Source organism: Python bivittatus, unplaced genomic scaffold, assembly GCF_059951505.1.
Source record: "Python bivittatus isolate LINGU-HERP-01145 unplaced genomic scaffold, Pbiv_v1 ctg000070_np1212, whole genome shotgun sequence".
NCBI lineage: Eukaryota > Metazoa > Chordata > Lepidosauria > Squamata > Pythonidae > Python > Python bivittatus.
This window is the reverse complement of record NW_028277034.1, coordinates 19,395,972-19,422,194: the sequence shown is the minus strand read 5'-3', so window position 1 is coordinate 19,422,194 and position 26,223 is coordinate 19,395,972. Positions and strand designations below refer to the sequence as shown.

At 36.2% G+C, this 26,223-nt stretch overlaps 1 protein-coding gene across 4 annotated transcripts in view; it reads left to right on the top strand.

Annotated features, from left to right (window-relative positions):
• LOC103061691 (uncharacterized) overlaps positions 1 to 26,223 on the top strand; it is a 72,210-nt gene that overhangs the window by 12,482 nt on the left and 33,505 nt on the right. For 3 of the 4 annotated variants that reach the window (XM_007436464.4, XM_088132727.1, XM_088132725.1), the window contains exons 9-13: positions 3,364 to 3,560; positions 9,367 to 9,431; positions 10,531 to 10,637; positions 16,314 to 16,425; positions 18,284 to 18,383. In XM_007436464.4, coding sequence (XP_007436526.2) covers positions 3,364 to 3,560; positions 9,367 to 9,431; positions 10,531 to 10,637; positions 16,314 to 16,425; positions 18,284 to 18,383 — 581 coding nt within the window. Of the gene's footprint in view, positions 1 to 3,363; positions 3,561 to 9,366; positions 9,432 to 10,530; positions 10,638 to 16,299; positions 16,426 to 18,283; positions 18,384 to 26,223 lie in introns of all 4 variants that reach the window. The other variant, XM_088132726.1, reaches the window with a different exon arrangement.

Genomic DNA, 26,223 nt, shown 5'->3' with positions numbered 1-26,223 from the left:
GGACAGTATTCAGCCTATGGTCACATTAATAGAATCTCTGCAGTATTTCTATCATGGGATGTGATTTTTCTATTTATCATACCTTTATAATTGTGTGTATACATATATGCATACATACCCATCATGGTATATATATCCCTGTGGGGGTAAATATTATACAAAGTGCAGAAAAGGAGTAAAAAATAGAAAGCAAAAGATGTAAAAATGTAAGAAACAAGGAAATGAACTTAGCTAAAACTAGTTTAAAACTACATCCTTAACTAAACCTCTCATCTTTCTGTCCTTACGAACCATCCTTGCTTTCACCACACCCTTACCATTTTCAGCATTTTCACAGCATTTATTTTTTTCAGCAATGTTTTGCTGAACATTAGCAGAGTATTTTTCCCTTTGGATCATGTTCTTTGAGAATGTTAATATTTTTTTCCCATTAATTACCTCTATGTTTTTTTCTATTATCACTACTCACTGGAGTGTAATGTGTACTTATCACCAACCTATGAATTCTTACATTCATATACACCCACAAACAGCGATATGATACTGATTTATAGTTTCTGACATATCTGACATAAACTTCTTCACTTTCCTGTATCAACTCTGCTCCACAAGATGAGACTACCATCATTCAGATCTGTTATGTCCTTCCCCAGACACACACCACATCTATTTTTCTTTCTTTCATTTGTTAACTTATGTTCTTTGTCACTTGGAATATAAATGATAAATGGCAATCTTCAATATGCCATATTCATCACCAAATGGACTTACTGCCCATTGTGGGTTTTGTTAATTGTAGGTTTTACATAACACCTAGATTAGTATAGACTAGTGTCAGCCCTTCAAGGTAGGCCTGATGATTCCAAGTAGAAGAATTCTATTGATATGCTTTAGTCTACAGTAGCAGAATCTTGAAAGCCTGACAGTGTTTTTACCTCTCTTCCTGTTATACCAAAGAGAGTTAAGGCAGAGTCAGTTCAAGTTATTAATGTTCTCTTGTTTTCCTGGTCTTAAATTATTTGTTGTCACATTCCCACTCCATGGTAATGTCTGTGGTTCTCTACAACTAGATTTCCAGCATTAACCTAGTGCCACATGTAACATTCCTGGTAATGAAAAGGATAGTACCATTCAACGTTGATACATTTTGGGCCATATGCCACAAGTGCAGTCAAAGCCCAGTTTTATCCCAAGCTGCCTTACACTATTCTGTGCAAACTAGGATCCATAATTGTTTGAATTAATATTTGTCTTTTTAAAAAATGAGTTGATATGGCAGTATTCCTTTTATTTCTAATGAAGTGATGTCATACTTTGAAGTCCTCCGGATGCTTCCTCATCCTTAATTGGTTCTTGCCAAGGCTCTATAGTTGATTGATTGCTTTCTGGCAATTCAGCAACATACAACTTGCAACATAGTATTGGATAGGAATACTTACCTTATTGATAGAAAGGATCTGAAATTCAAAGGAAGATTATTAATTTATTCATTTCGAGCATTATCCATTAAACAACTTGGAGTGCTTAAATCTTTCCATAATGAAGTGAATATATACTGTATGTCTGAACTTAGAAAAGAGGCATGTTCAGATTTTCCCATAGAATATGTTCTTTATTTTTTTCAGTATATGCATTTTATCACTGGATTATGAGCCACATCAACTTTTTATGAAGATACTGTCAATGAAGTACTAAAAATAAAGTTATTTTGACTTGGAGTAACCTTATATCAATCTTCTTTTAGAAATTCTACTAGAATTTCTATTGGAATGTTTCCTGCTTAAAAATCTAGAAAATAAGCCCAGTTTAGTCCTTAAGTACAATTTTAATTTGACTTCACTTTAAGCATACTAGTCTCATAATAACATAGTTCCAACATGCCCTAGGTAGCTGTTCTGTAGCTACAGACCTAGAATTCAGGCTCTTTGTAATGAAAGGTATGTTGAAACTGGGGACTTTGTGTGGAATGAGATTTATTCAGCATTTCAAGGGCTGACAGCCACTGAGTGTTTAAAAATGTTCAGTAGTACTGCTCAAGTGTGGCATGGCCAAGATAATGGAGAGCTTGTTTAATTATGTCATCTCCAGGGAAACTAGCGCTAATAAGATTTTTATGGAACTTTCACTAGAAGTTAAAACCTAAATACTCTGCTAGGTCCTGGGAGAGTGCAGTTGTAGATGTTATGTTTATTCCCCCTGAGAATTAATGTCTTGTGAATAGAATACCTCTTGCCAATTGGCACTTGTTTATTTGGGCAAAATGCAGTAATGTGATCTATTTCTCTTGAAGACCTAAATAAAAGTAACTGACAGTGCTGAAGACTCAATTGTGCCGTTATAATCTGCCCACAGCAGTCAGTTTGTGAATTGGTGCCACATCATAATGTGTTAGTGCTTCATTATAGTATACCATTGTTTTATCTCTGCTGTGTTTCATACTTTGACTTTTAATAAGCTGTCATGTTGAATGAATATCCATGAAGTTGTGGCTGCAGTTTGTTAAAGCTGCTACAGACAGTATGCCTCAATAACCTCCTTTCTGTCCTTTCCTTGTTCTTTCTTTCTGGCAAGAAAAAAGGTATCACTGTTTCCCCTATATCAGTGTTGTCCAAACTTGGCCACTTTAAGATGAGTGGACTTCAATGGCTGGCTGGGGAATTCTGGGAGTTGAAGTCCACTCATCTTAAAGTGGCCAAGTTTGGACAACACTGCCCTATATGAAATGCAGTGCGTTCACAATCTGTACTGCACAATGGTTGCAACATGATCAACACTGATTGTCTGAATTAGTTGGACCAGAATGAAATTTGTGCAACATAATAAGGGTAGAGAATGTGTGCATTTAGCTAGCACTGAACTTCGATAGGTTGACTAGGAAGTGGTCCTGGGGAGTAGGCAGTTGACGTAAGGGCAAAGAAGGTTAAAGGAAGATTGCAGAGTAGCTGATAACTTGAAAAAAATTCTCCCATAATGCATTTACTTGAACTAAACCTCACCCAAGCTGCAATGTGAAAGTGAGATGTAGCAAAAGCAATTTCATATCCAGTTGTTTTGTTTTGATTTTTTTACTGCACCGTGAAAGACATTAATTTGTTTTCTTGGACTGTTACTGCTCCCATACTTCTTTGATATTTTGTTTGTCTCTTTTCCAAATCTAATTGGTTTATTCAGTTGATCATTTGGTGTCTCTAAGAATATTTTAAGAAGCTGAAAGGAAGTTTTTCTTGGAAGTTTTTTAAAAAAACCAACTGGTATACATTTGCAGTTTGTGATATTCTGTTTTTTACTACATAGCATTATCATGCGTTATATGCTATTTGTATACCTTCTATATCATTAAAATTTAATATTTTCAACTTTTAGGCATAACATCGGTTTCCCCATAGTAGAATCTTCTTCTGATGGAAGTTTTATTGTATCCAAACCACCCAACACAGGGGGCCTGGTGACTTTTGGCACTGTGGCAGAACAGTTGGTATATGAAATTGATAATCCTAAAGAATATCTCTTACCAGATGTCACATGTGATTTCTCTCAAGTCTCCCTTACTGAAATCACAGGTCAGTGTCTGCTGATATTGGATTATTCTTATTCTAGGGAAATACGTTTTTTTGTATGAAATTTTATTGTTGTTTGAAAGAAAGGATGCTTTTAAGTATATGTGAATGTAATAACAGGAATCAGACTTCTCTGAAAAGCTGGCTCAGTCATAGTTTTCCCATAATCTGGGGCAGTGTTTCTCAACTTTAGCACTTTTAAGATGTGTATTTCAACTCCCAGAATTCCCCAGCCAGTGTTAGCTGGGGAATTCTGGAAGTTGAACTCCACACATCTTATAGTTGCTGAGGTTGAGAAATACTGGTCTGAGGGATCGTATTCTGCAAGTTTTGATGCAGAAGAAAATGCAGAGTGCTGATTGGTGGAGTGAGTGGCTGTGCATGTGTACATGCACTCTTGCATTGTGGACCTTTTTTTTTCATTTCAACTGAACCATGTTAATGTGGTGTGTTAAATCAGGTATTATGAATAGGACTTTAAACAAGCAACCTGAAAAGTGGGCCACAAAAGGAGTGATAGGAAAACTTGTGTTTGATGTGAGGAATGGTTCATGTAACATTTGAAGAGCAAAAGCAGGGAACTTGGGCATGGACATCCACGGGTTGGGAGGCGGACAAGGGAGGTTAGATGATGTTATTTACATAGTGGTGTCGGATGTCATGACCTAATTTTACTATTTGCACATGTTGATGTAATGATGCACTTATTGTTATTTTGATGTTAGTGTGACTTGCTAAGGGCACTTATGAAATCAGTCTTAAACTGTAGACATCGTGTTCATCTTCGTTAAGCTTTCATCGGAAAATTGGTAAAAGCTAGATCTTGCAAATATGTATTTAATCTGAATAGTGCAATACAAATGGAAACGGAATGGAAGAAAGATGAAAAAAAAAAACCCATGTTAATGTTAAATAAAAAGTTAAATAAAGTTCTCCCCAAACTGAGCTCAACTCTTGGTGACTATGAACTCTGTAATGTTCTCCGGGAACAATATAGACATGGTTTGGTATTCCTCCTTCTGGGATATTTTACCCATTTTACCCGTTTCCTAGTCTAGCCTGTAGCCCTGGGATTTCCTTGTGGTCTTCCATCAAAGCTACCTTTCTGCTTAGCATTTTGAGAGCAGCCAAGGTCAGCCAAATGTCCTTACCTTCTGAACTCCAAATAAATAGACATTCAATACATGCAGCATCTGAATATACCAATATTGTCTGCGTATTTATTACATGCTTTAAATGAAGTGTAATGACTTCTAATGTAACTTAATACATGGGGATGGAGAGAGATGCTAATGGCTTCTGTGTGCATCAAGTGAGAAAAGAAAGTGAGGATAAGATCCGGAAAAGGCAATTCTCCAGTGCTGTCTGAGCAACACCTAAGCAGCATATATTCAAAAGGACAGCGAGGAAGGAGTTTGATAAAAGGAAATAAGCCAGAGTTATATTACTTCCTGACATTGATAGCAATTGATTTAAAAATCTGTCAACCTTAATAACTATTGCCAATTATTTATTTGCACTCTGTACTGCATTAGGATTGCAGTCACTGACTGTTGCCTATGTTTCTGAATTAAAAAATCTGATGTATCTCTTTTGCCAAATTTGCAAATACTTAAGTATTAATAGATTTTAGCATTAGTTTTTAATCTTTTGTATGCTGTTTTAAAATTTTGTGACCTCATCAGAGCGGAAAGGCAGGCTATACACTGAATAACTAAATAAACTTAAGGTTTTACTGGGATGATTCTGCCCTGGGTCAGTGAAGCATTAATTATGTTAAGTAGCCAGTTTCAATATACTCTTGCATGCTATCAGTCCTGTTGGGCAAGGATTCAAAGAACATAAAATCAACCTAAAAATGTTCTCAAAATGTGCATCGTTTGCTCAAAATTGCCTCATTAATTAGTAGCTGCATTTAAACTGTGTTTTAAAAAATAAGAATTAAAATATTTTAACCTTCAAGTGAACTTCTAGCTTGTAAATGGCCCAGTATGACACATCTGAACTCCAGATGAACTTTCACATGAACTTTCAGTTAGTTATTCTACTAGAAATTTAACAGATGGGAAATAGACAGATTTCTGAAATATCTTTAGATATAAGTGTTGTGACATGTACACCAGAAAAAGGACTGCAGGCCTTTCTGCTTTAATTGTTTACTTTACTAAATAGTTCATATGGCAGGATTAGATAAAGCATTTGGGTGAATTTAGTGGTGCTCTTTTTAATATTTCAGGAGTGATTTTTTTTTTTTTATAATATAACTGGAACCAAAATTCTATTAATGTGTTTGTTTTTAAAGGCATATTTGAGCTGTACAGAATATTAAGCATACAATTCCACTGCAAATATATCTACTTAAAACGAAATTGCAGTAAGTTCAGGTGACTTAATCCCAACTCAATTGAAGTGTGATTTTATATTCTTTATATTCTATTTGAAGTAGATACTGGCATTAAAATGATACATGCTGAAGTGTAAAATATATTTAAAATATCAAATAAATTTAATGACATTAAAAATACTATTCAAAATAGTGTAAGGTCCAACTGGAATATTATGTTCTCTTAGTTTAGTAAATACGGGCTTATCCAATTATGATTTGTATTGCAATTTTAATGTTATTATAAAGTACTTTGCTATTTGTAATAATGGAAAATGGTATATAAATATGTTAACCAATAAATAAATAAGAAGACATGGTGGTATCTGTAGAGAGGAACTCTGTTTCTTAGCCATAAGTAATATTGGACTAACTTGCTTCCATCAATCCTTTTTTCTTTTAAGTGAACCACTTCTTTTTGCTTTTAGTGTTTGAAAAGGTGCATGTGTGTTTTTATACACCTCCAATTCATAGTAATTATATAATTTATTCCTAAGTACCTTTCTCAAATGCAGCTGATCTATGTGAACAAAACTGATGTTTTAATCTTACTCTTTAATTTAAACGAGCGCTCCATCTACCAAAACTGTCGGTGATAATAAACAACAGCTCAACTCCACTGAGATAATCAACCAGGATTGTTTTGTTATTCAGAACTCAGGATAGTTCTCTCAGACTACTGTCACCGGATAGTGTTGCATCATGTAAAATGCTGTAGTCAGGGCTATTATACAGGAAATCTAATGTCAAGTGCTGCTTCAGCACAATTATCATTCCTGTTTTAGTACCTTATTCTTCCATTTCATTTGCCCCACTTTAAATCAGAAATCATGACAAAGAAACATACCTTGGCAATAACTTTAAAGTTCACCTTAATTTTTTTTTTTCCAGAAAATAAGTTTTCAAGATAGTATCACTCAAAAACCATCAAATATATATAACATAAGTAACACAGCTTATATCTACTCTGATACATACGTTTCTGAAGTGGAGCAAAAAATGCTATTACATCAATTTACCAAAGACACATAAACATAATTATCAGGGTCTTCGGAAACAGATACGGGAATATGGGCATTTTTTTAACAGCATTGGATGACATGGAATCAAGGTGTCCCAAACAATTCCTACAAAATCAGCCTCAGGCAATGAAACAATACCATTCATAAAATAATCATACTAGGACATCTTATCTGGTAAGACTAGCTAGATTTTAAGTAAGGCATGATAAAAAGTATGAATCATTTCTGTATACTTATCACTGATTTACATTAACCAGCACCAAAAGAATGGATTGATAAATCTGAAGCAGGAAAACCAACCATTTATAAGTTACTTTTAAGATTGCTCTACACAGTGCATTGTGATAGTCTAGTCTGGAAAAGCTAGAGCATCGAAAGCTGATGCCAAGTCTGCCTTTTCTAAGACTTCAAGATGCCGTTGCCTTTGAAAGAGGCAGGAATGCATCCTCTCTTGAAGAAGCCATCCCTCAATTTGGCCATTTTAGACAGTTTCTGCCGTGTCTCTAGCTTTATCTTTTTGGAGATGGTGGTAGGGAATGGGTACAACAGATTCTTGATTAAGTGGATTATTTAGAGCCCTTTCAAACTAGATTCAGGCTCGAGCATGGAATGAAAATAGAATTGATCACTCTGGTGGATGGCCTCTGTTGTTTAGCATTTATATGAAGCTGCTGTGTGAAGTCATCTGCTGATTTGGGATGAGGTGTCATCAGTAGCCTGATGATACCCAGCTATACATCAACCCAAGAAGACAGTGTTACTCTAAGAATTGGTTGTCCAGCTGGTAAAGTTTCAAATAATACTTAGGTAAATAACCAGCTGCAGACTTTCCTGTTAGTAGTGAAGACAATTGTTCTCTTCAGTTGCACCATATGGTTGTGAGAAAGGGACCCAGGAAGTCTCTGCCTTAATGTACACTGAGATATATTGGTTCTGTCCTGAAAGTTCATTTGCAGGAATTTGTATACTACTACCTCTCTTATCACAAAAAATCTTGTTAAAAAGGACTCTGTGAATATTGTGTTTGGACCCAGAAAGGATTCTCTTCCAATCGCTACAAGAAGTGAAAGGGACATGGACCTGAGGCAGTCCTTCTTTATGATGGCCTCCACACTGTGGAAATCTGGCACTGGAGGTAGCCTGATGCCCTCTTCACTGAACTTCTGCAGGGCTATGAAGACTGTTTTGTTTGAATATATGTTTGGTGTTGATTTTACAGTTAAGTGATTTTATGATGACTAGAATACTCTTTATCTGAGCTGCTATTTAGTTTGCCTAGATTTGGATTTGTTTGCTTTGGTTGCTGTTTATTTATGCCTTTAATCATATTATTATATACCACTCTATTGGGTATACAAGTACATGTACAAAAATAAACAAACTTTGATTTAATCTGGTAATCCCATGAGTGTCTAGGGTTCCTGTTAGCGATACTGCTCACAGCTGCTATGTTTATGACCAGTGGCTTATGTGATGGTCTCAGAAGCTTTCATTGATGATGAAGTGGGCTGCATAAAGGAAAAGATGAGGAATTGTTGGCACACATCTACAAGAGACCTGACATTTTCAGAAGGATAAGTTTAGGGGCTAACATCTGGCACAACACTCTCTGATAACTTATAGATTGGATCAAAATTCTGGAGGAGTAGAGGTTCCATTCATGACTAAGCCTCATATTTAGAACTATCCTTCATACATATGTCAAGTCTCATTTGTTCTTATTATCTGTGAATATTAAGGATACATAAACCACATATGTTATTCATTTAATTGTATTATTGTCAGGACAAAGCAGTTAGAGTGCATAATTTATTCATATTAATTTAATTGTTTGATGTTAGTTGTTGCCTCATTATTGCTGCAGCAATAAATTTGGCTATTGCGCAGGTGGTTTTGTAGTTTGAGTTAGAGAGTAAAAGGTAGGTATGAAGATCATCCATTCTCCCATGTGAACTTAGTAAATGGGCTATGATGTCTTTTCAAAGTTCCTTATAAAAGTTACAGTAAAGAAGGATATGTTGAATTGTCTTGATTTCCTCAGAGTCACAAGAGCAAGTGCGCTGAGCTAGATAAATCTTGGCATACCTGCCAATTAATAGTAGGGATGGAAAGATGTTATGCCTGGCCCTGAAAAATCCTTTCCTCAAGCTAGAAGATGTAAAGGTGTACAAATACCTTGCAAGTTCCTCAAAGCCTGGGTCTAGCATACTTCTGGGGCTCTGAGAGAGTGAGCTGATTTCAGACTGGTATTCAAAGTCATCCAGTCCTTTCTCTTTACTTCTATTTAATTGTTTGATTTTATCTGGTTATATCTATTGCTGATCTCTGGTTGTAAATAAAGAATTTGATTTGATTTTTTTCATTTAATTATAAATAATCCTAAATTTTTAAACATTATTTTTAGGCATTGACAGTGGTGAAGTGAAGGTTCAAGGAGCTAAAGGATTGCCTCCTACACCATTTTACAAGGTTTTTTTCATTGCTTTATGGTTATATAGAATAGAATTGGTTTGGAGAGAAGATATTCTTCTGTTAGATATGTTTATTTTGGCCAACTTCATTTGACTACTCTTTTTGTTTACTTCTCCCTCCTTCCCTCCCTCCCACCCAAAGGATATCAACTCTAATGCAAGTCAGTAGTATAGATAGAAGAAACTTCAGTTTTTCCTTTTTTTAAAAAACAATCCTACTTGATTATATTTTTTTACCTTACCAAGTAGGCCTAAAAGTGTTATCACAAAGTTCTACTCTACAAGATGCTAATGAGGAATGGTGTGTGCAATAATAGGGGTTTTTCCCCCTTATTTAAAACTAAAAATGACTTTTTAGCCCCCACTTCTTAAAAAAAGTTAGGCTTAGCTTTTTTGAAATTAATCTCTCTTTTTTAAAGTTTTTAAAATTTAACTCACAAGGCAAACATATTTCTGTTAAATAACTAGCAGGATTAGAACCCCAGTCGAGAAAGACTGCATTATTGGCTACGGGTAGTTCGCCTTCTCACTTTAAGAAAAAAATACCCTACTCTCCTCAGTGGATGTTTGCAATTTCCCCTCCGCCCTGTATTTTTCTGTTTGGCTATAATCAAGAAGAAACAACGATTTTGTTCTTGTTTTAATTAACTGTAGTTTAAAAGAATAGATGAAATCAATGATAGTTTAATCTTAAAGTTAAAAATCTGTGATATTCTCTTCACCCTCGTGCTGGAGGTGAGAACACACAATGCTGAGGATGGTGACAGTCTTTCTTTTGTCTTGATAAACCATGCTTATCAACTATCAAATGAAATCCATTTTTAACTTTAGAGATTAAAAAGTGAATTATCTGTTGGCTTCCTTTTTAATATTTTTATTGATTGATTGATTCTGGCTGACTCCAGATGACTCTGAGTGACTCTCCTGTCTGTGATGTTCAAAGCAATCATCTTTGAATGCAGTTTACCTGATAAATCTTTTGAACAACTTCAAACAAAAATCCCCAGAATAAATTTCATAACCATAAAATTGAATTTTTATATTTCTAATCAGAGATTGTACAATTAATGGCAAACCCTTTGCAACTGTTTCCCCAGGTAAATGCCACTTATCTTGATGGATTCAGAGCTACAGCTTGCTGCCCAGTGGGAGGGCCAAGGGCAATAGAGAAGGGAAGAAGAACTGCTGAAAGTATCTTGGAAAGGTTAGAATCTAGTGCATAGTACATTTCCTAACAGTAGGTTATTATTTGGTCAGTATCCTAAAATATAACTCTTTTAAATGAATAGTATCATATTAGTGTTTCAAGTAATGTAACAGGTTATTATGTTTACAAATTATGCATTGTTGCCCATCACCATCCATAAATGTTGTCGAAAGAGTTTCAGACATTGATGGTATTCACATCCTGAATAAATGGGTGCCTGGATTTCCTGTAAACAATGCCAGTGTAAATATTTTCTGCAGTTAAGGCAAGAAGGTAAAATATCTGATTTGGGCTGGATTCCAACATTTTTCATCTCATTTTTTTTCAAACCATGGTTAAGAAAAGGTCTAATTGTGAGGGATTGCTTGGACCCCAAAAATTAACACAGCAACAGTGATCTTCAAAGAACTTGACAGTGAAGGACCAAATTTGGTCACTGTTTGTTTATTTATGTCCCTTGATAGTTTACAATAAAAAGGAGGTCTAAAATCAAGACTTTACAAACAACTGAAAAGCAATTAAAATGAATAAATAAAATTAGCAATTAAAATCAACTATAAAAGCTTAGATAAAAAGAATATTTTAAGGGTCTTTTAAAAGCCTAAGGCGTTAGGCCCCTCAGCTCTACAATTTAAAGAGAAGAGTCAGCAACAGAAAAAGTTTTATCCCATATCACCACTAGATAAGCTTGCAGCAACTGTAGATGAAGCTCTGTAGAGAGTATCTACATGGAGATATTCTTGCAAATAGACTGGTTATAAGCTAAGTATGCCTTTAACTAGTAAAGACAAGCACTTTGTATTTTGCTTAGAAATGAATTGGCAGCCAGTGTAGTGCTTTAAACATAGTTGTAATGTAGTCTCTTTGTCTTGTTCCCAGGATTAGTCTAGCTGCCGAGTTTGTGCCAAGTTTGACACTTCCAGTTGAAGTTTCCAGACTACATACAAAGGCCGCCTCAAATAGAGCATATACTGTTATTGTCAATATTATCAGTTCAGTTATGGTCATTTTCTTCCAGAAAGGGATGTATTTGGCATATCAACCAAAGCTTTTAAAGGTGTTTCTGATCTGGAAAATCAGAGAGAGACTTGGGTCCAGAAGCAATCCCAAACTCCCCATTAATTGAATCCTATTCAGAACAGGCAGATCTGATCACCTCTCTAGAATTATAGCCCCTCACAATGAGTATCTCTATCTTGTCCAGATTCTCTTATACCTCACCCAGCCCATTAATGACTGCTGGCAAGCATTCCAGGAGCCACACTATTTCCTGAACATGCCACAGAATAATAACACTTGGTTTAGATATTCTGATATCTCCCCCAGCAATTTCACGTAGATAGTGAAAACCAGTGGAGACAGAGTAGAGCCTCAAGGAACATATATTTTGAGGAGCATTTGTCTCCATGCGATACCATATGAAATCTGTCTGAAGTTAGGAACGGAACTGCTGCAGAATTTTACTTCTTGTTCCTAAATTACTCAGCCAGTCCAGAAGGTTACCATAGTTGATGCTATTTAAAGCACTGAGATGTGAAGATAACCAACAGAGTCACATTCCGTACATTAGTTCCCAAATGTCATCCATTAGGTTATTAAGCAGTGTCCTGCCCTGATACAGTTTGAAATAGGTCAAGATAATCTGCTTCCAGTAACATCCTAGCTAGAAGTTACAAGCTAAATTAGGCCAGGTCACATCTGTAGTGTCATAAATTGAAATTAATCCAGTCTAACTATAGAAAAAGGAATCACTAGACACCCCCATATGTGACTGTGTACTGTATGTAAAATCCGAATATGACAGATTTTATCCACAAAAAACAAAATGAAAGTATTGCTATAAGTCCCTTAGGTTTCTGTAATAAAACTCTGGGATAAGTAGGCAGAATATGAGTCAACACCCTCATAATCTGTAACAGTTCAGCAGACCATAAGCTTTTGAATGTGAAACATGCAGGAAAAAACTGCTTCTGTGCTGCATGTTTTGCCACAGTGTAGGCTTCCAAATGGATTTTATTGTTGTGTTGTATCTGATTTGAATCAGGTGTTCCTCCACTTGTGTTCTAGTGTCTACTTTGCCACTTTAGCTGTTGCAATTGATCTGTATACCACAGGGCCACCTTTGCAGCAGGTTAGAAAGGGCACTTAGGGGCTATTATGTTAACTCCTTATCCCGATACCATTGGCAGAAACACTGATGGAACCACTCCAAACCCTTCTAAGTCCTCTTAGAAGATTAGTGTAATATCAGGAGACTCAGGTTAAATCCTCAGCCATGAAAACTTTCTGGATGATTTTGTACCAGTTATTCTTTTTCAATACAATCCAACTCACGAGGTTATTGTGGAGAAAAATTGGAGGGTGGAGTTCTGTGTATCTCATTTTAAACTTCTGGAAGAATTATGGGATAGAAATCTAATAAATTAATGAATAAATAAATAACTGGATCCATAAACTTTTGGTTGGATAATAACTAATAAGTTCACTACCCCTGAAGTGTAGTCACTACTCCCGTCTTAACTAGTTGGTGACTGTTCATGAGAGTGGGGAAACCTAAATTGCCTCACTCATGAAATACCTCCCTGATCAGAACAAAGTAACAAATTGGGCATGTGATCAGTTAGGATAGGTTATAGTTCTCTTGGCTGCTGTGAACTCCTAAGCCATTCCAAATAAATCGTCCCCCAGATGATTATTGAAATTCCCAGTAAATAAACCTAGGAGCTCCATCTCTGAGATCAACCATATCAGCTCAGTCAATCATTTCATTAGGCAGCAGGTTTGGGAGCGCAAAAACATGAATTCTCATTCTTTCCATGGTCACTGTACATGTTCTCAATATGAACCAGTTTTCTGACAAGTATTCAGTATTTACAGATACTATTCTTATGGGCAACAGCCACATCACACGTTTTCCCATCTTCTTGCTTGTTCTACTGTAGAATATCCTGCTGAGAGAAACTGGCCCCATATTGTTCGCCAGCATCCACCAGCTAGGTCTCTGTTATGAGTCAAGCTGGATGAACTTTGAGTGATCTTGGATGATCTCCCTTTTATATTATACCAACCTGGCATTACAACATAGCACAGGTGGCAAGAAACCTGGAAAGAAGCATTTCAGATAATTCAAAGAGACTCTGTTTTAATTAACTCACTATAAATTAACTCACGGTCACTCATGCCCTAGTCACCTCCTGGTTGGATTTCTGCAATGCGTTCTACATGGGGCTACCCTTGAAGAGTATCTGGAAGCTACAGCTGGCACAAAATGCAGCAGTGCAGACCGTTTTGAATGCCCCGAGGGGGGCACATATAACACCTCTGTTACATGAGCTGCATTGGTTGCCGGTTTGCTTTCAGGTCCAGTTCAAGGTGTTGGTTATTACCGTTAAAGTCCTTCATGGCACAGGACCAGGTTATCTGAGGAGCTGTCTTGCCCCTGTTATATCAGTCCACCCCACTTGGTCCAGCAGAAGGGGCATGTTGCGGACCCCACCAAGCAAGGAATTTTGGCTGTCAGGGTCTAGGAAGATGGCCTTTTCTGCCATGGCCCCCACCCTGTGGAACAACCTAGCACCTGAGGTGTGTGCCCCCACACTCAGGGCCTTCAGAAAGAGTGTGAAATTTTGGCTATGCCAAAGGGCCTGGGGGCCTCATGGGGGCTTGCATTGTTGGAATTGGCTGGTGGGGTAATTGATTCTGCCCCCCTGTCATCTTGAATTATATAGTCTTTTTATGTATATAGTCTTTTTATATAGTATTATTTTTTAGGTAATTTAATACAGATATTTATTTTTACTGTCTTTAATGTTTGATTTTAATTGTGAGCCATCCAGAGTCACCCTCTGGGGGAGATGGGTAGCATAGAAATTTAATAAATAAATAAATAAATGAGGAAATGAGAGGAAAATTCATCTTATAGTTTCCAGGGTTCTAATTTATCCCCAAATAGCATTAAAGATACTTTACTGGAACCTGTATATAGTAGTTCTTGCATCCCTGCATGGGGCTTAACACTGACTAAGACTGAGCAAGTTGTGTAGTTCAAGCAGGAGAGGAGCAGAGCCTGGATGTAAAAGCCTGGAAGTATTTCTCTTTCCTGCTGTTCTGGGATTTCCTACTGCAGCTTCTACTTTCTTCTGCTCGCTTAATGGTTATATATATATATTTTTCTAAGAGGTTATCTTTGCCTATACAAATGTCGATTTGGATATAAGGGATGCTTAAAATGTTTAAATTTCTCCTCTAGTTTTTTTTTAAAAGAGTACGGTGTTTGTAGCAATGAGTGGAATAAAATTGGGCAAAAATTAAAAGATTTTTTTTTAAAAAAAATCAAAATATTTAGGTCTAACTGAGTTATGAGTATTTAGCATTTTTCTTGATTCTGTTGCATTTTTCTTAACAAAATTTCTTACGATAACCACTCTTGGGGATCAGACATATATGAATACTTGCCCAATGAAGAACTTAATTTTCTGTCACAAAGTATACATGAAGATACCTAATTTGCATCTTGAAAAAAAAAATAAGGAGCTGAGATACAGTTTAAAGGACCAAAGATATTTATGAATAATGGGATGCTTGACATGTTTCAATCACTTGGTGAAGGGGACAATCCACAACTTATGCATAGGCTGTGCTACTAGTTGTTCCATCTATTTTTCCCTTTAAATCTCAGTTTCATGCTGCCTAATCCACAAAGGTGGCAAACTTATTTAACAAACAAGTCTGCTGATATACTGTGTCATTTATACCTCAGAAAGGGACATACTGGTATTTAGCTGATTCAAAAATCTTTTTCAGAAACATTTCATTAATTAATTAAACACATAAATTAATTAATTAAACCCATGGACAGACTTAACCATAGTTTAACTGGGAAACTGTCAGCATTTTAGACCAAATACAGGAGAATTCTTGGAAGCCTGGTATTCAGACAAGGCAGCAGTTATCAGACACATAGAGATAAACAGCATCTACATACTATTCAAAAGAGACAAAAGACCAGAAGATCGCCTCACCAGCAGTCAGTCACCAGCAATCATCACCCAGATAAGCAAGGGTTACCACCAGGCACACAATCAAGCAGTAAATATATGCTAATCAAAGAACTACCAGAGGAGCAAAACAAAACCTCCACCCCCACCAGCACTGGCAAGGCATAAGTATATAAATAGAGAGCAAATCCCATCCCATTTTAGCACTGAAGATGTTACCTAGCCGGGTAATGAAACGTTTGCAAGAAAAGAACCAAGCTCAGAGAACCCCAAGGACTCCACAGTTCATTAATTACAATTCATTAGTTACTTGATGGTTCCTCTCAGGCAGGTTGGATTGTTTTTTATTTATATTTTTATTGGAGATTTGTTTATTTATTTATGCATGCCTTCAAGTCAGTGCAATTTTCTTGGCAAATTTTTAGGATGTGGTTTGCCACTGCTTCCTTCCTAGGGCTAAGACAAAGTGACTGGCCCAAAATCACCCAGCTGGCTTCATGCCTACGGCAGGACTGGAAATCACAGTCTTCCGGTTTCTAGCCTGGTGCCTTTAATCAGTACACTAGACTGGCTCTCGATGATATTTTTACTTATGATTTTATGATATATGTTCAGGTTTTAAGATGGTGGGATACAAATAAAATACTATAAAACAAAGATAGTATAATTGTTTCAGGACACGGATTATGTTTCATCAGCTGGGATATGAGGACTACAGTGGAGTTAACCTACAGATTTTAGGTTCTGAAGAAACCTATGGACCACATGCAAAGCAGAACTTAGAGGGTGTAAGTATGAAATTGAGGGACTTCATAGGTTAAGAGGAAATCAAGGAAAGGATTCCACCCTTTCCATTTTTCTACCCTTTTGATTCTCCTCCATCATTTCACCTCCTCCATGAAAAAAGAAAGGGTAAATGGAAACAAAGATAAATATTTGCAGAGAATACTCCTTTTCTTTGTGGAGTCTGATCTCAGGTAGGAAGCTGAACAGAAATGCAAATTGGAGGCTAAGCAATTATAAGAATAAAGTCATTTTCATTAATGATAATTTATTTTTGTTTATATGTCACGGTTTTCAGACTATATTGTTTTTAGAGAAAGGCTTAAACTGCCTAATGTTGTAGGAGAATTGGGATAGCAATATTTTGAATAAGAGCTTTTGCCATGATTCATCAATGCTGAATTGGGTGTTTGTTTTTATTGTTTATGTTGTACAATTATTTATTTATGTATTATTTTATATTACAAATTGCTGGGACTAGTATATAAAGATTGTTGATAAATAAATAAAATACCTTAGTTGAATATCATAATGGGTTCTATGCAGAATGAAGGTATGTGAGTAGCATCACAATTTATCTTTATTGTTATCTTCACAATTTTCATTTAATTTAATTTAATTGGTAAAATTATGAAATCACATAACATTAAAAATATAATACTGTTTAATTGTAGTGTGTTTTCCACTTCAGAATATAATGCAATCAAGTTTAACCAAATTCAAGCAAGAATGATTCCCATATATGCAATATATTATGCAGCAAGGCAAATATAAACACAGTATGGCTTCTAAGGGGGCCTAAATGCTTATAAACACTGCAAATTGGTAGAGGCACAAAAAGGGGGAAGTTAGAAACCAAATAGCATTTTAAATTATTTTTTCAAACATTTTCTTTTTGTTTGTTTTTTCTCTTTTTTCTTTAATATGAATAAATAATAAGTAACAATACAGTGGAGACCTTAGTATTAAGTATTAAGCTTAAGACAGAAACCTTTACTGTATAACAAATAGTTTGATGTATTTTGCAGTTCATTACATTTAGCTTTGGATGTAAAATTTAAACAACTTTATGCTTATCAACAGTGATGTCTTAAAAATCATAGTTAATATTGATATAAACCATTCAAGCCATACTTTTTGATCAGCAGTCTAAAGGTCATTTGGTATACAGGTGGTCCTTGCTTAGTGACCACTCAGTGACCACTTGTTCAGTGACCGTACAAATTTGCGACGGCAGTGAATGAGTGGTACTTATGACCGGTCCTTGAAATTCTGGCTGTCGCAGTGTCCCTACGGACATGTGATCATGATCTGGGCGCTTGGCACCCAGTTCGTGATTATGAGGTTGCAGCATCCCGTGGTCATGTGGTCGCCATTTGCGACCTTCTTTGCCGGCTTCCCACAAGCAAGGTCAGTGGGGAAGCTGGCAGGAGGTTGCAAATGGCGACCACATGATGTCTTTGCTTAACAACCCGCGGTGATTCACTTATCGACAGCAACCAGAAGTGCCAGAATTTCCATTGCTAAGTGAACATTACTAAGCTTTGTAACCGCGTCGCTTAATAATGGAAATTCTGGTCCCAACTGCCTTTGTTAACTACCTGTATATGCTATTTCTATTGCTAGGTCATTACTTTTAATACTTTTATTTAACATAAAGTTCAGTAATAGTAATCAATTTTACAAATTAATGACAATTTCTTATTAAGGTTTTGGGAAATACTGTATATAGCTTAAGTTACTATGGCTTATGATTTCTGATTCACATTTTAGATTCTGTTTTTCTGTCTTTAAAGAATTGCATAGTAAACAAATGTTTGTTCTATTAACCTGTATTTTTTCTCTTCTAATATTTGAAAACAGGGTCCCCGTGAAGTTGTCATTTGGCTTGCTGTATTTCATAAGCAGAAAGAAGCAGTAGAAATCTTTTCCAGAGAGATTGCTCCAGCTGGAACAGGAATGGGTACATCTTTAATTTCTTACTCTCCCTACTTGACAACTCAAATTCATCACATTTGCTTTTTTCTTTTGCTGTTGTACTTCATAAATGAATTCTAATTAAGCTGTAGAAAAACTTGTGGTCCTTTGATTAAAAAAATGAGCACTAATGATTAAAGGGGAGTGTTTATAGATGGGTAGAAAATTTTCAGAACGTTTTTTAAAATTGATATGTGATGTTTTTCTGGCAGACGTATGCACTGTTAATTTCATTAATGAAAACAATTTCTATCTCTCAAATGGGATTAATATTTTATGTATTTATTCAGACCTCACAAACAATTTAGGGAGTTGTTAGCTAAACAAATGCTTGCACTTATGAACAATTTAGAAGAATTGTTTCTGACAAATATCAAAGTTAAAAAGATTAATGGAAAACAGAGTTTTGATTAGTGTGCCCCACACTTAACAGGTAGATCAGAATGCTAATTCTGTGTTTTGGCTTATCATGTTAGGTAAATCTAAACATGTGCAAGGACAGCTGCAGGGTGATGAAAAGTGTTGCACGCTTCCTCCCACCTTGAACCAGTTAAGGGCCCCATCCTGCTGAAGAAAAGGAGCCAGTCCCTTTAAAATAGACACAGCTGTCGCAGTAGAGGTTGATTGGTTTTTTTATTTGGTGGTGTGGCAGCAGAGAAGATTGTGCATGTGAGTGTGCAAGCCAGGAAGATGCCGATGAGCTCCAGGCTGTGAAAGGAAACTGGGGAGCCAGTGATGACACCACCACCAACTTCAGCCTCTCTGCTGGGAAACAGCCCAGCAATGATGGCAATAGCTGTGACAAGAAGTGCAGAGAAGCAGTAAGCAGTAGAACACAGGTTAAAAATCCTGGGTGACTTGAGCCAGGAGAAGATGTACAAGGAGGTAGACAGTCTTCCCTCGCTTCCTCCCCTCACAGAGCTACCTAGTAGCAATGTCAGCAGTTGCAGAGTTGTCATAGAGGAGGTCCTCAGGGGTGGTAATGGACCTCTCAACCTGGAGGACAGGTATCTGGAGGAGCCAAGAAACTGGTAGTGATTTGGACCAGGAGCACAGTGGGGGCAGACAAGAGAAGCTAAATGGGAAGATGTGCATGTATGGGTGACAAAGAGTAAGAAGCTGAACAATTTCTGAGTAATTGGTGGAAGCCGTGGAGGCCAACAAGGGATCCAGCACCAGGCCAGACGTAGCAATAGCTGGTAGAAGGGTAAGCTGGAACTCCAAACCTCTTTGCTGTGACCTCAACAGCAACTTGCAGCACCAGCAATATCAACAGGCAGAAGAAGCCACCTTGGAGCAATGACAGTCAAGAAAATAGTGTTGAAGGTGCCTGAGGCTGGGCAAGGAAGAAATTAGAGTCCTCCCCACTCTGCACTGCACAGGACCAACGAAGACCCTAGTAATACAACTGACAGATGTTATTATAAAAAGCTAGCTGCATAAGAAAGGGGAAGGAAGAGGTCCTGGAAAACCTTGTAGGCAGTGTCAACACCCAGAGAAGAGGGCCTGGAGGACCTGAAAGGAAGTGTGGAGGCCAGGGGGAGACCAGATCAGACCATAATAATCCCCTCAGAAAGAAGATGACAACAAAAAGCTCATGGAGAAGCTAGAAGGAGTTAGCAGCAGTCTCTGATCCAGGGCCAGCTTTAGACTATGGCCAGGTAGGCACTGGCCTAGGCTGTTAAAGTTTAGGGGGCACCAATGCCATCCCTCCTTCCAAGTCATTCTAAAAATGCATATCTTTGCATTGGCAGGAGGTGGCACTATCAGTCAAAGTGGCTTAGGGGTGCCACATACCCTTGAGCCAGCACTGCTCTTGGGCAGCCTGAACAGTGAACAAAAACACTGAATTACAAAAGGCAGACATAAAAAAAACAATAAAAACAAGTAAGTGATCAAATGCTCCTCTGAACTTTATAACCTGTTATGCGTATAGTCATGTTTTGCAACTGCACTATTGTATGGGCTCTGGATTGGCCATTTCAAGTATTTCTCTTTTGGTTTTACTGGCAGAATTTGACTCATAATTAGCAGAATTTTGCACTGCGTATCTTCCTCTTTTGGAGATTTCCTAAAACATAATTGCCAGAAGAATGTGAGCATCTCTATATGAACAGTAAACATTAAGATATTTTGTTACATCAAATAGTCCCAGTTATTTCAAACAAAAGATAAACTGTCAATATACAAAGGAATTGAGCAATAGTATGTCTGAGCTCCACAGTAACAGATACCAGTCCTCTATTAATCTACAATATGGCCTGTACATTTAAAATTAATAGAAAACGTTAGAGAAAACTGGAATCAGCTTATAGTTTGTATTCAATGTGTAAATAGCATATTTTTTATAGAATTAGAATAATATAGTAATTAACAATCTGAGTTTTGAATTGGAAAGTCTCTAGTTCAGAAATTATCTCTACTGCAAATTATCTAGTTCACTTTGCAAGCTACCATCTTCAGGCTCAGCATTCACTTGAATTATTGTTGGTCACACAGTCAGCCAGCTGTTTAGACTGGATTTGGCTATTGCTGTTGTTGTTGTTATTGAAATGATAATGGCTTAAATTGTTTGGTGAAAGAGGAGCTGACAAGTATGTTGCTAATGTGTGCTTTTTTAAATTGTTATTGACATTGCTTTTACTTACATGAAGAAAACACAGGATAGAAATGCATTTGTGGTTCCTGTTTGCTCAAGAACAAAATCAGTTTGATGGCTTAAAAATCTTTCTGTAATTGTACATTATTGCACTAAGTACCTCCAGCTGTCAACTAATATAATATTTTTTGAGTGACATGTTAGAGATACCATTTTCATTGATAACTAAATGTTGACTAATTTGTGGAACCAATATTAGGAGTATATGACATTTCCAGTTATTAGCTTTTAGTGCAATAAAGGGCTTTGTTATTAATAGTTAAGGCAAACCATTACCATCATTGTATTGTGGCAGCACTTAGCTAAATTAGCTTATCCTGAAGGAACGAGCAAGGATCAAACCTGGTTAATACTTGGGAGAATAATAAATTCTAGGGCTATAGGCTAAACTGGAATCAGAAGGCTTCTGTATTTTTAATAAGACAACTACATGGTTTTGTCCATAAAGAAGACTCCAGGAGTGTTGACTTTTAATGACCACACAGACTGATGTTGTCCATGGTAATCTGTCCCCAGCCTGGTCTTTCAGGGCTTCCAATGGTACGCCCATTGCCAATGTAACTGAGTCCATCTACTTCGCTGTTGGTTGTCCTCTTCTCTTTTCTTCCACCTTTCCCAGCATTATGGAGTTCTCCAGAGAGCTAGATTTTCCCACAATGTGTCTGAAGTATGATAATTTGAGCCTGGTCATTTGTGTCTTGAGTAAGACCTCTGGACTGATTTGTTTTATGATCTATTTCTTTGTTTTCTTAGCTATCCATGGTATTCTCAGGAGTCTCCCCCAACACCAAAATTTATAAGCAATACTCTTTCTATCATGCTTCTTCAAAGTCCAACTTCCACTTCCCTAGAGTGTCACAGGGAAAACTATTGCCTACATTCTAATCACTGTAGATATAGACATATCCTGGCATCTGAATATCTTTTCCAAGGTCTTCACTGCTACTGTACCAAGTACAAGTTTGTGGTTTATTTCTTGACTGCTGATTTTTTACTGTCAATCCTAAAAGGCAGTAGCTATCCACCACTTCACTGTCAATTCTAAGGCTGGTTGCTTTACTTGATGTCATTATTTGTTCATCTTTGTCTTCTTTCCATTTAATTTTAGTCCAAGATTCACTCCTTTCATTACTAGAGTTTGCAGATCATTTGCATTTTCAACTATCAGAGTAGTGTTATCAGCATAGCGCAGGTTATTGATGCTTCTTCCTTTAGTTTTAAAATGATGCTGATCTTCTAGTCCAGTTTAGCTCAATATATATTCAGCATATTACTTGAGTAAATAAGGGGGTACGATACAGCTTTGTCTTACTCCTTTGTCAACCTGGAGCCAATCATTTCACTCTGCCAGGACTGACTCTGGACTGTTGCTTTCTGACCTGTGTATAGGACAGTGAGATGTTCTGGGATTCCCATTTTTCTAAACACATTATACTGCTTGACATGATTGACACAAAGGTCTTTCTATGATCAGTGAAGCATATATTGATTTCTTTTTGATATTCTTTGGCTTTCTCCAGTGTGCATCAGCAAAAATGATTCATGTTCCTCAGTCTTTTCTAAAACCAGCTTGGACACTTGGTATTTCCCCTTCCATATAGGGCTTTAGAAGCAGTCTTTACTTTTACCCGTAACTTATTATTATATAGCATGATTCTTCCCTGTGCATATGTATCTGTCCTCTGTTTTTTCAGTTAACCAAAATAATGATTTATGAGGATATTGTATGTGCATGTAATCTATTAAAGTATGTGTCATAGGCCTTGGGGTATAAGAGGAAAACTAACTGAATCATTTGAGGATTATGATTCACACAATTACAAAGGAAACTTTCTTTACACATTTGATCCAATTACATCAAATTGCATGAGACTGCACGCAATATTCATAGTGATGGTTTATTTTAAAGCTTACTATAATATTTTGTTACCCACATTTATAATATATACTCAAATATGATAGAATACCTCGTAGATTCTCAGACTTGACATATACATTCTCACTGGTCTGATTACTGTAGTACCTCTTTTTAATTATGGTTTATATTACAGGTTTTTTTTTTCAAACAGTATTGTTTAGAGCTATAAAATCCTACTCATTTTATTACTAGTCATGTCCTGCCCCACCCTGCCTGCCTGCCTGCCTGCCTGCCTGCCTGCCTGCCTTCCTTCCTTCCAGCCTCTGTCTGTTAAATTGTTGCCTCATATTTCTCTACTGTCAACCACCTTTGCTCTGTTTTAGGTTCATACCTCTAGATAGATTTCTTTTAAGTGGGCAGTAATGGAAATTGTATTTCTCATGCTGTCCCTCTTTTTATGCCATATAAATGCTATAGTGGTCTGGCATCTGAATAAAAGTTACTAAGGATTTTAATGTAATAAATGTAATAATGTAATAAGTAAAATATTTCTGGACCTAGCAGAAAGTCAAGACACTTATAATATTTGATCAGTACATCTTCATTTCCTTAGCATATGAATTCATTTTATTGCTGGAAACACTAGAAATTTCGAACAGCTACATTAAACATTTGCTCAGTTAAAGAAAAGAGAGAGACTGAATAAAAAATCTGAATAGTATTAGAAACTTAATTTGGTTAAAAGGGGATTAAAAAAAACTCTTAGAAAGCATACACACTTTAAATATTTATTTTGAAAATCTGCATTGTGTAAAGCAGTCAGTTAAAATTCAAGAACATATTTTGAAAGCAAAAAATTTTTTGGAAATACTGTTGCATTATTTGTTTTGACTGAACCTTGTCATAAATAACAGTATTCATTGACTATTTACAATTGTGGAAATTGCAATAATCACATTGGAAAAATTAAACACTTTTGGAATGCGGATCTTAATTTGCATTACATTTACTTCCAGTTAACTATTATTATACTGTTTAGAAACACATGGAATACAGTAGCTAATGTAGGCATATAAATAAATTATTTAGTCATTGCGTCTACAGAAGATGAATACATTGTTGATTTTAACTTGTGTTTGTAGAAGAAAGGTCAGTGTGCGGTCATAGTGTCTAATTGACAATAAATTTATTTTCTACCAAACAGCAAAGTAAAGTGATATTTATCTATATGATTTTAAATATTACTAAGATAAGACAGCTGTATCCATCTTGACATTTGTTACTGATGGTATTTGCTTTTAGGATCTTTTTTATATTTAAAATATATTTCCTTATACTGCATATCTGCAAAAATATTGTTTACTAAAAGTCCATTCCTCAGAGCGTGTGTAAGTATAACTAAAAGTTTTCTTAAGTTTTACTGAAAGTCAAAAGCATGGTTATACTATAAACAAGAGAAATCAATTAGCATACATTGCAGAAGGAGACCCATGTTATTTTATGGTAGCCAAAAATGAGGAGTTATCTGGTAGCACCTTTTGAGACTAACAAATGTTATTAAAAATAGTAAGTTTTCATGAGGTACAGCCCTCTTTTTAAAAAAATACCAAACAGTCACCGTTCTCATTTTTTCTTAGGTCTCCAAATGACCTAATTGTTTTTTTCTGCGTCTCGTCTTTTTTCCACCCATCCATTCATGGCAGCTCAGCTTAACTTAATATTGCACTGTTTTCCCCAAACTCATGCTTTCCTCTTTGGTCATGGTGTGACCAAAGGAAAACCAACTTATTTCACTCAGGAATGTCTAGAGAAGCAGCCCAGATATTAAGAAAAGAAGGCAACCCTAAGGAAAGATGTTTCAGCTTTCATTTGTGTTTGAATCAGCGGGGCATTTTTAAAACAGTAACTGCAGAAGCAGGTAAGGAACATACGTATTCAAAAACAAATGTCTGGCCTTTTAGATGCTGGGAGATGTCTGACCCTCAAGCATGACTCAGTACTGGCCATCTGGCTGAGACTCAAGGGACTGGTTAGGTCAGCAGCATCTGAATGGCCAGAAATTCCCAATTCCTGCTCTGAATGTAGACTCCTAAAAGGTAAAAGTGAGCTGCAACTTTAGCTGAACCTTGTAAAAAGCACACGAGAAACTTAGATTGTATTTTATTAATATTGCCATAGGCCAGCATATGAGATAAAACAACAGACATTAAAAAATACGGAAACTACCTACTTCAGATCAACAAACTATGTTGTAAACAACAGTAGGTACAGATCACAAAATTAGCTAGCAAGCTAATTGGGTTAATTCAATCACTTTTTTGGCAAACTAGAATAAAAATACCAAAATTTGGCAATTTTTTTTCAGAGATTGCTGCAATTTGGTCTGGTAAAAGACCAAATTCTGGCTTATTTATTCATTAGAATAGGACTAATTAAATAACAGTAAATATTTCTGTAGTATAAAGTACAAATATGCGCTGCCATCTACCCCTCATCTGATCTAGAAGAATCAAGTTAACAGAATATTTCAATTAAAATTGGTCAATGTAAAGGACTTTCACTTATTAGGAAATAAAGGGTTAACAAGTTAATATGCATGTGCAAAACTCTTCCTAGATATCTCAGCCTAAGATAATGTCATGGTCCTGGCTATTAGTCCTTGGGGATTTTAATTTGTCACTAGGCAACATTGACTCCAGGGAAGCTCAGGAGTTTGGGGGCCTCCATGGTTCCTTTGATTAAACAGTGCCATGTATTGGGACACCAGAAGCCTTCTTTGTAGCAGCACCTGTCTTCTGGAATAAGGTTCTTCTGGAATCTAGTCCACCCCCACCTTGGTGGTGTTGAAGACCTGGCTCTTTGCTCAGGCCTTTGGCAAGGGTGAGTGAAGCCCCCTTTGGGTTGTGTGGGTTCATTTTTTTTTTTGTTCCCGTCTAGTTTTTTGTCATACTTGCCATATCTTATTCATGAAATTATATTTCATTGAATATCTCTTTAGAGACAACACAGAATATAAGTCTTCACATTTTAATTTAAATAAAGTTCTGAATTAATATTTTTATCAAGAAACATAACATTGTAATAATCAGCTGCTTCTGTGCCTCAAGGAATTCCACAGTGGTTATTTATTTGACATACCTTAAGCATCTTTTCTAGTTTTCTATATTTGTAATCCACTAGGAATGACTAAATACTGTATATTAAATTGACTAAAAAAGTTCCATTTCCTCCTATTATTAATTAATACTTGTTATTTCTTTTTTCATATTGAAAATAAAATTTCAACACCATAAACAAAGAATATTTTAA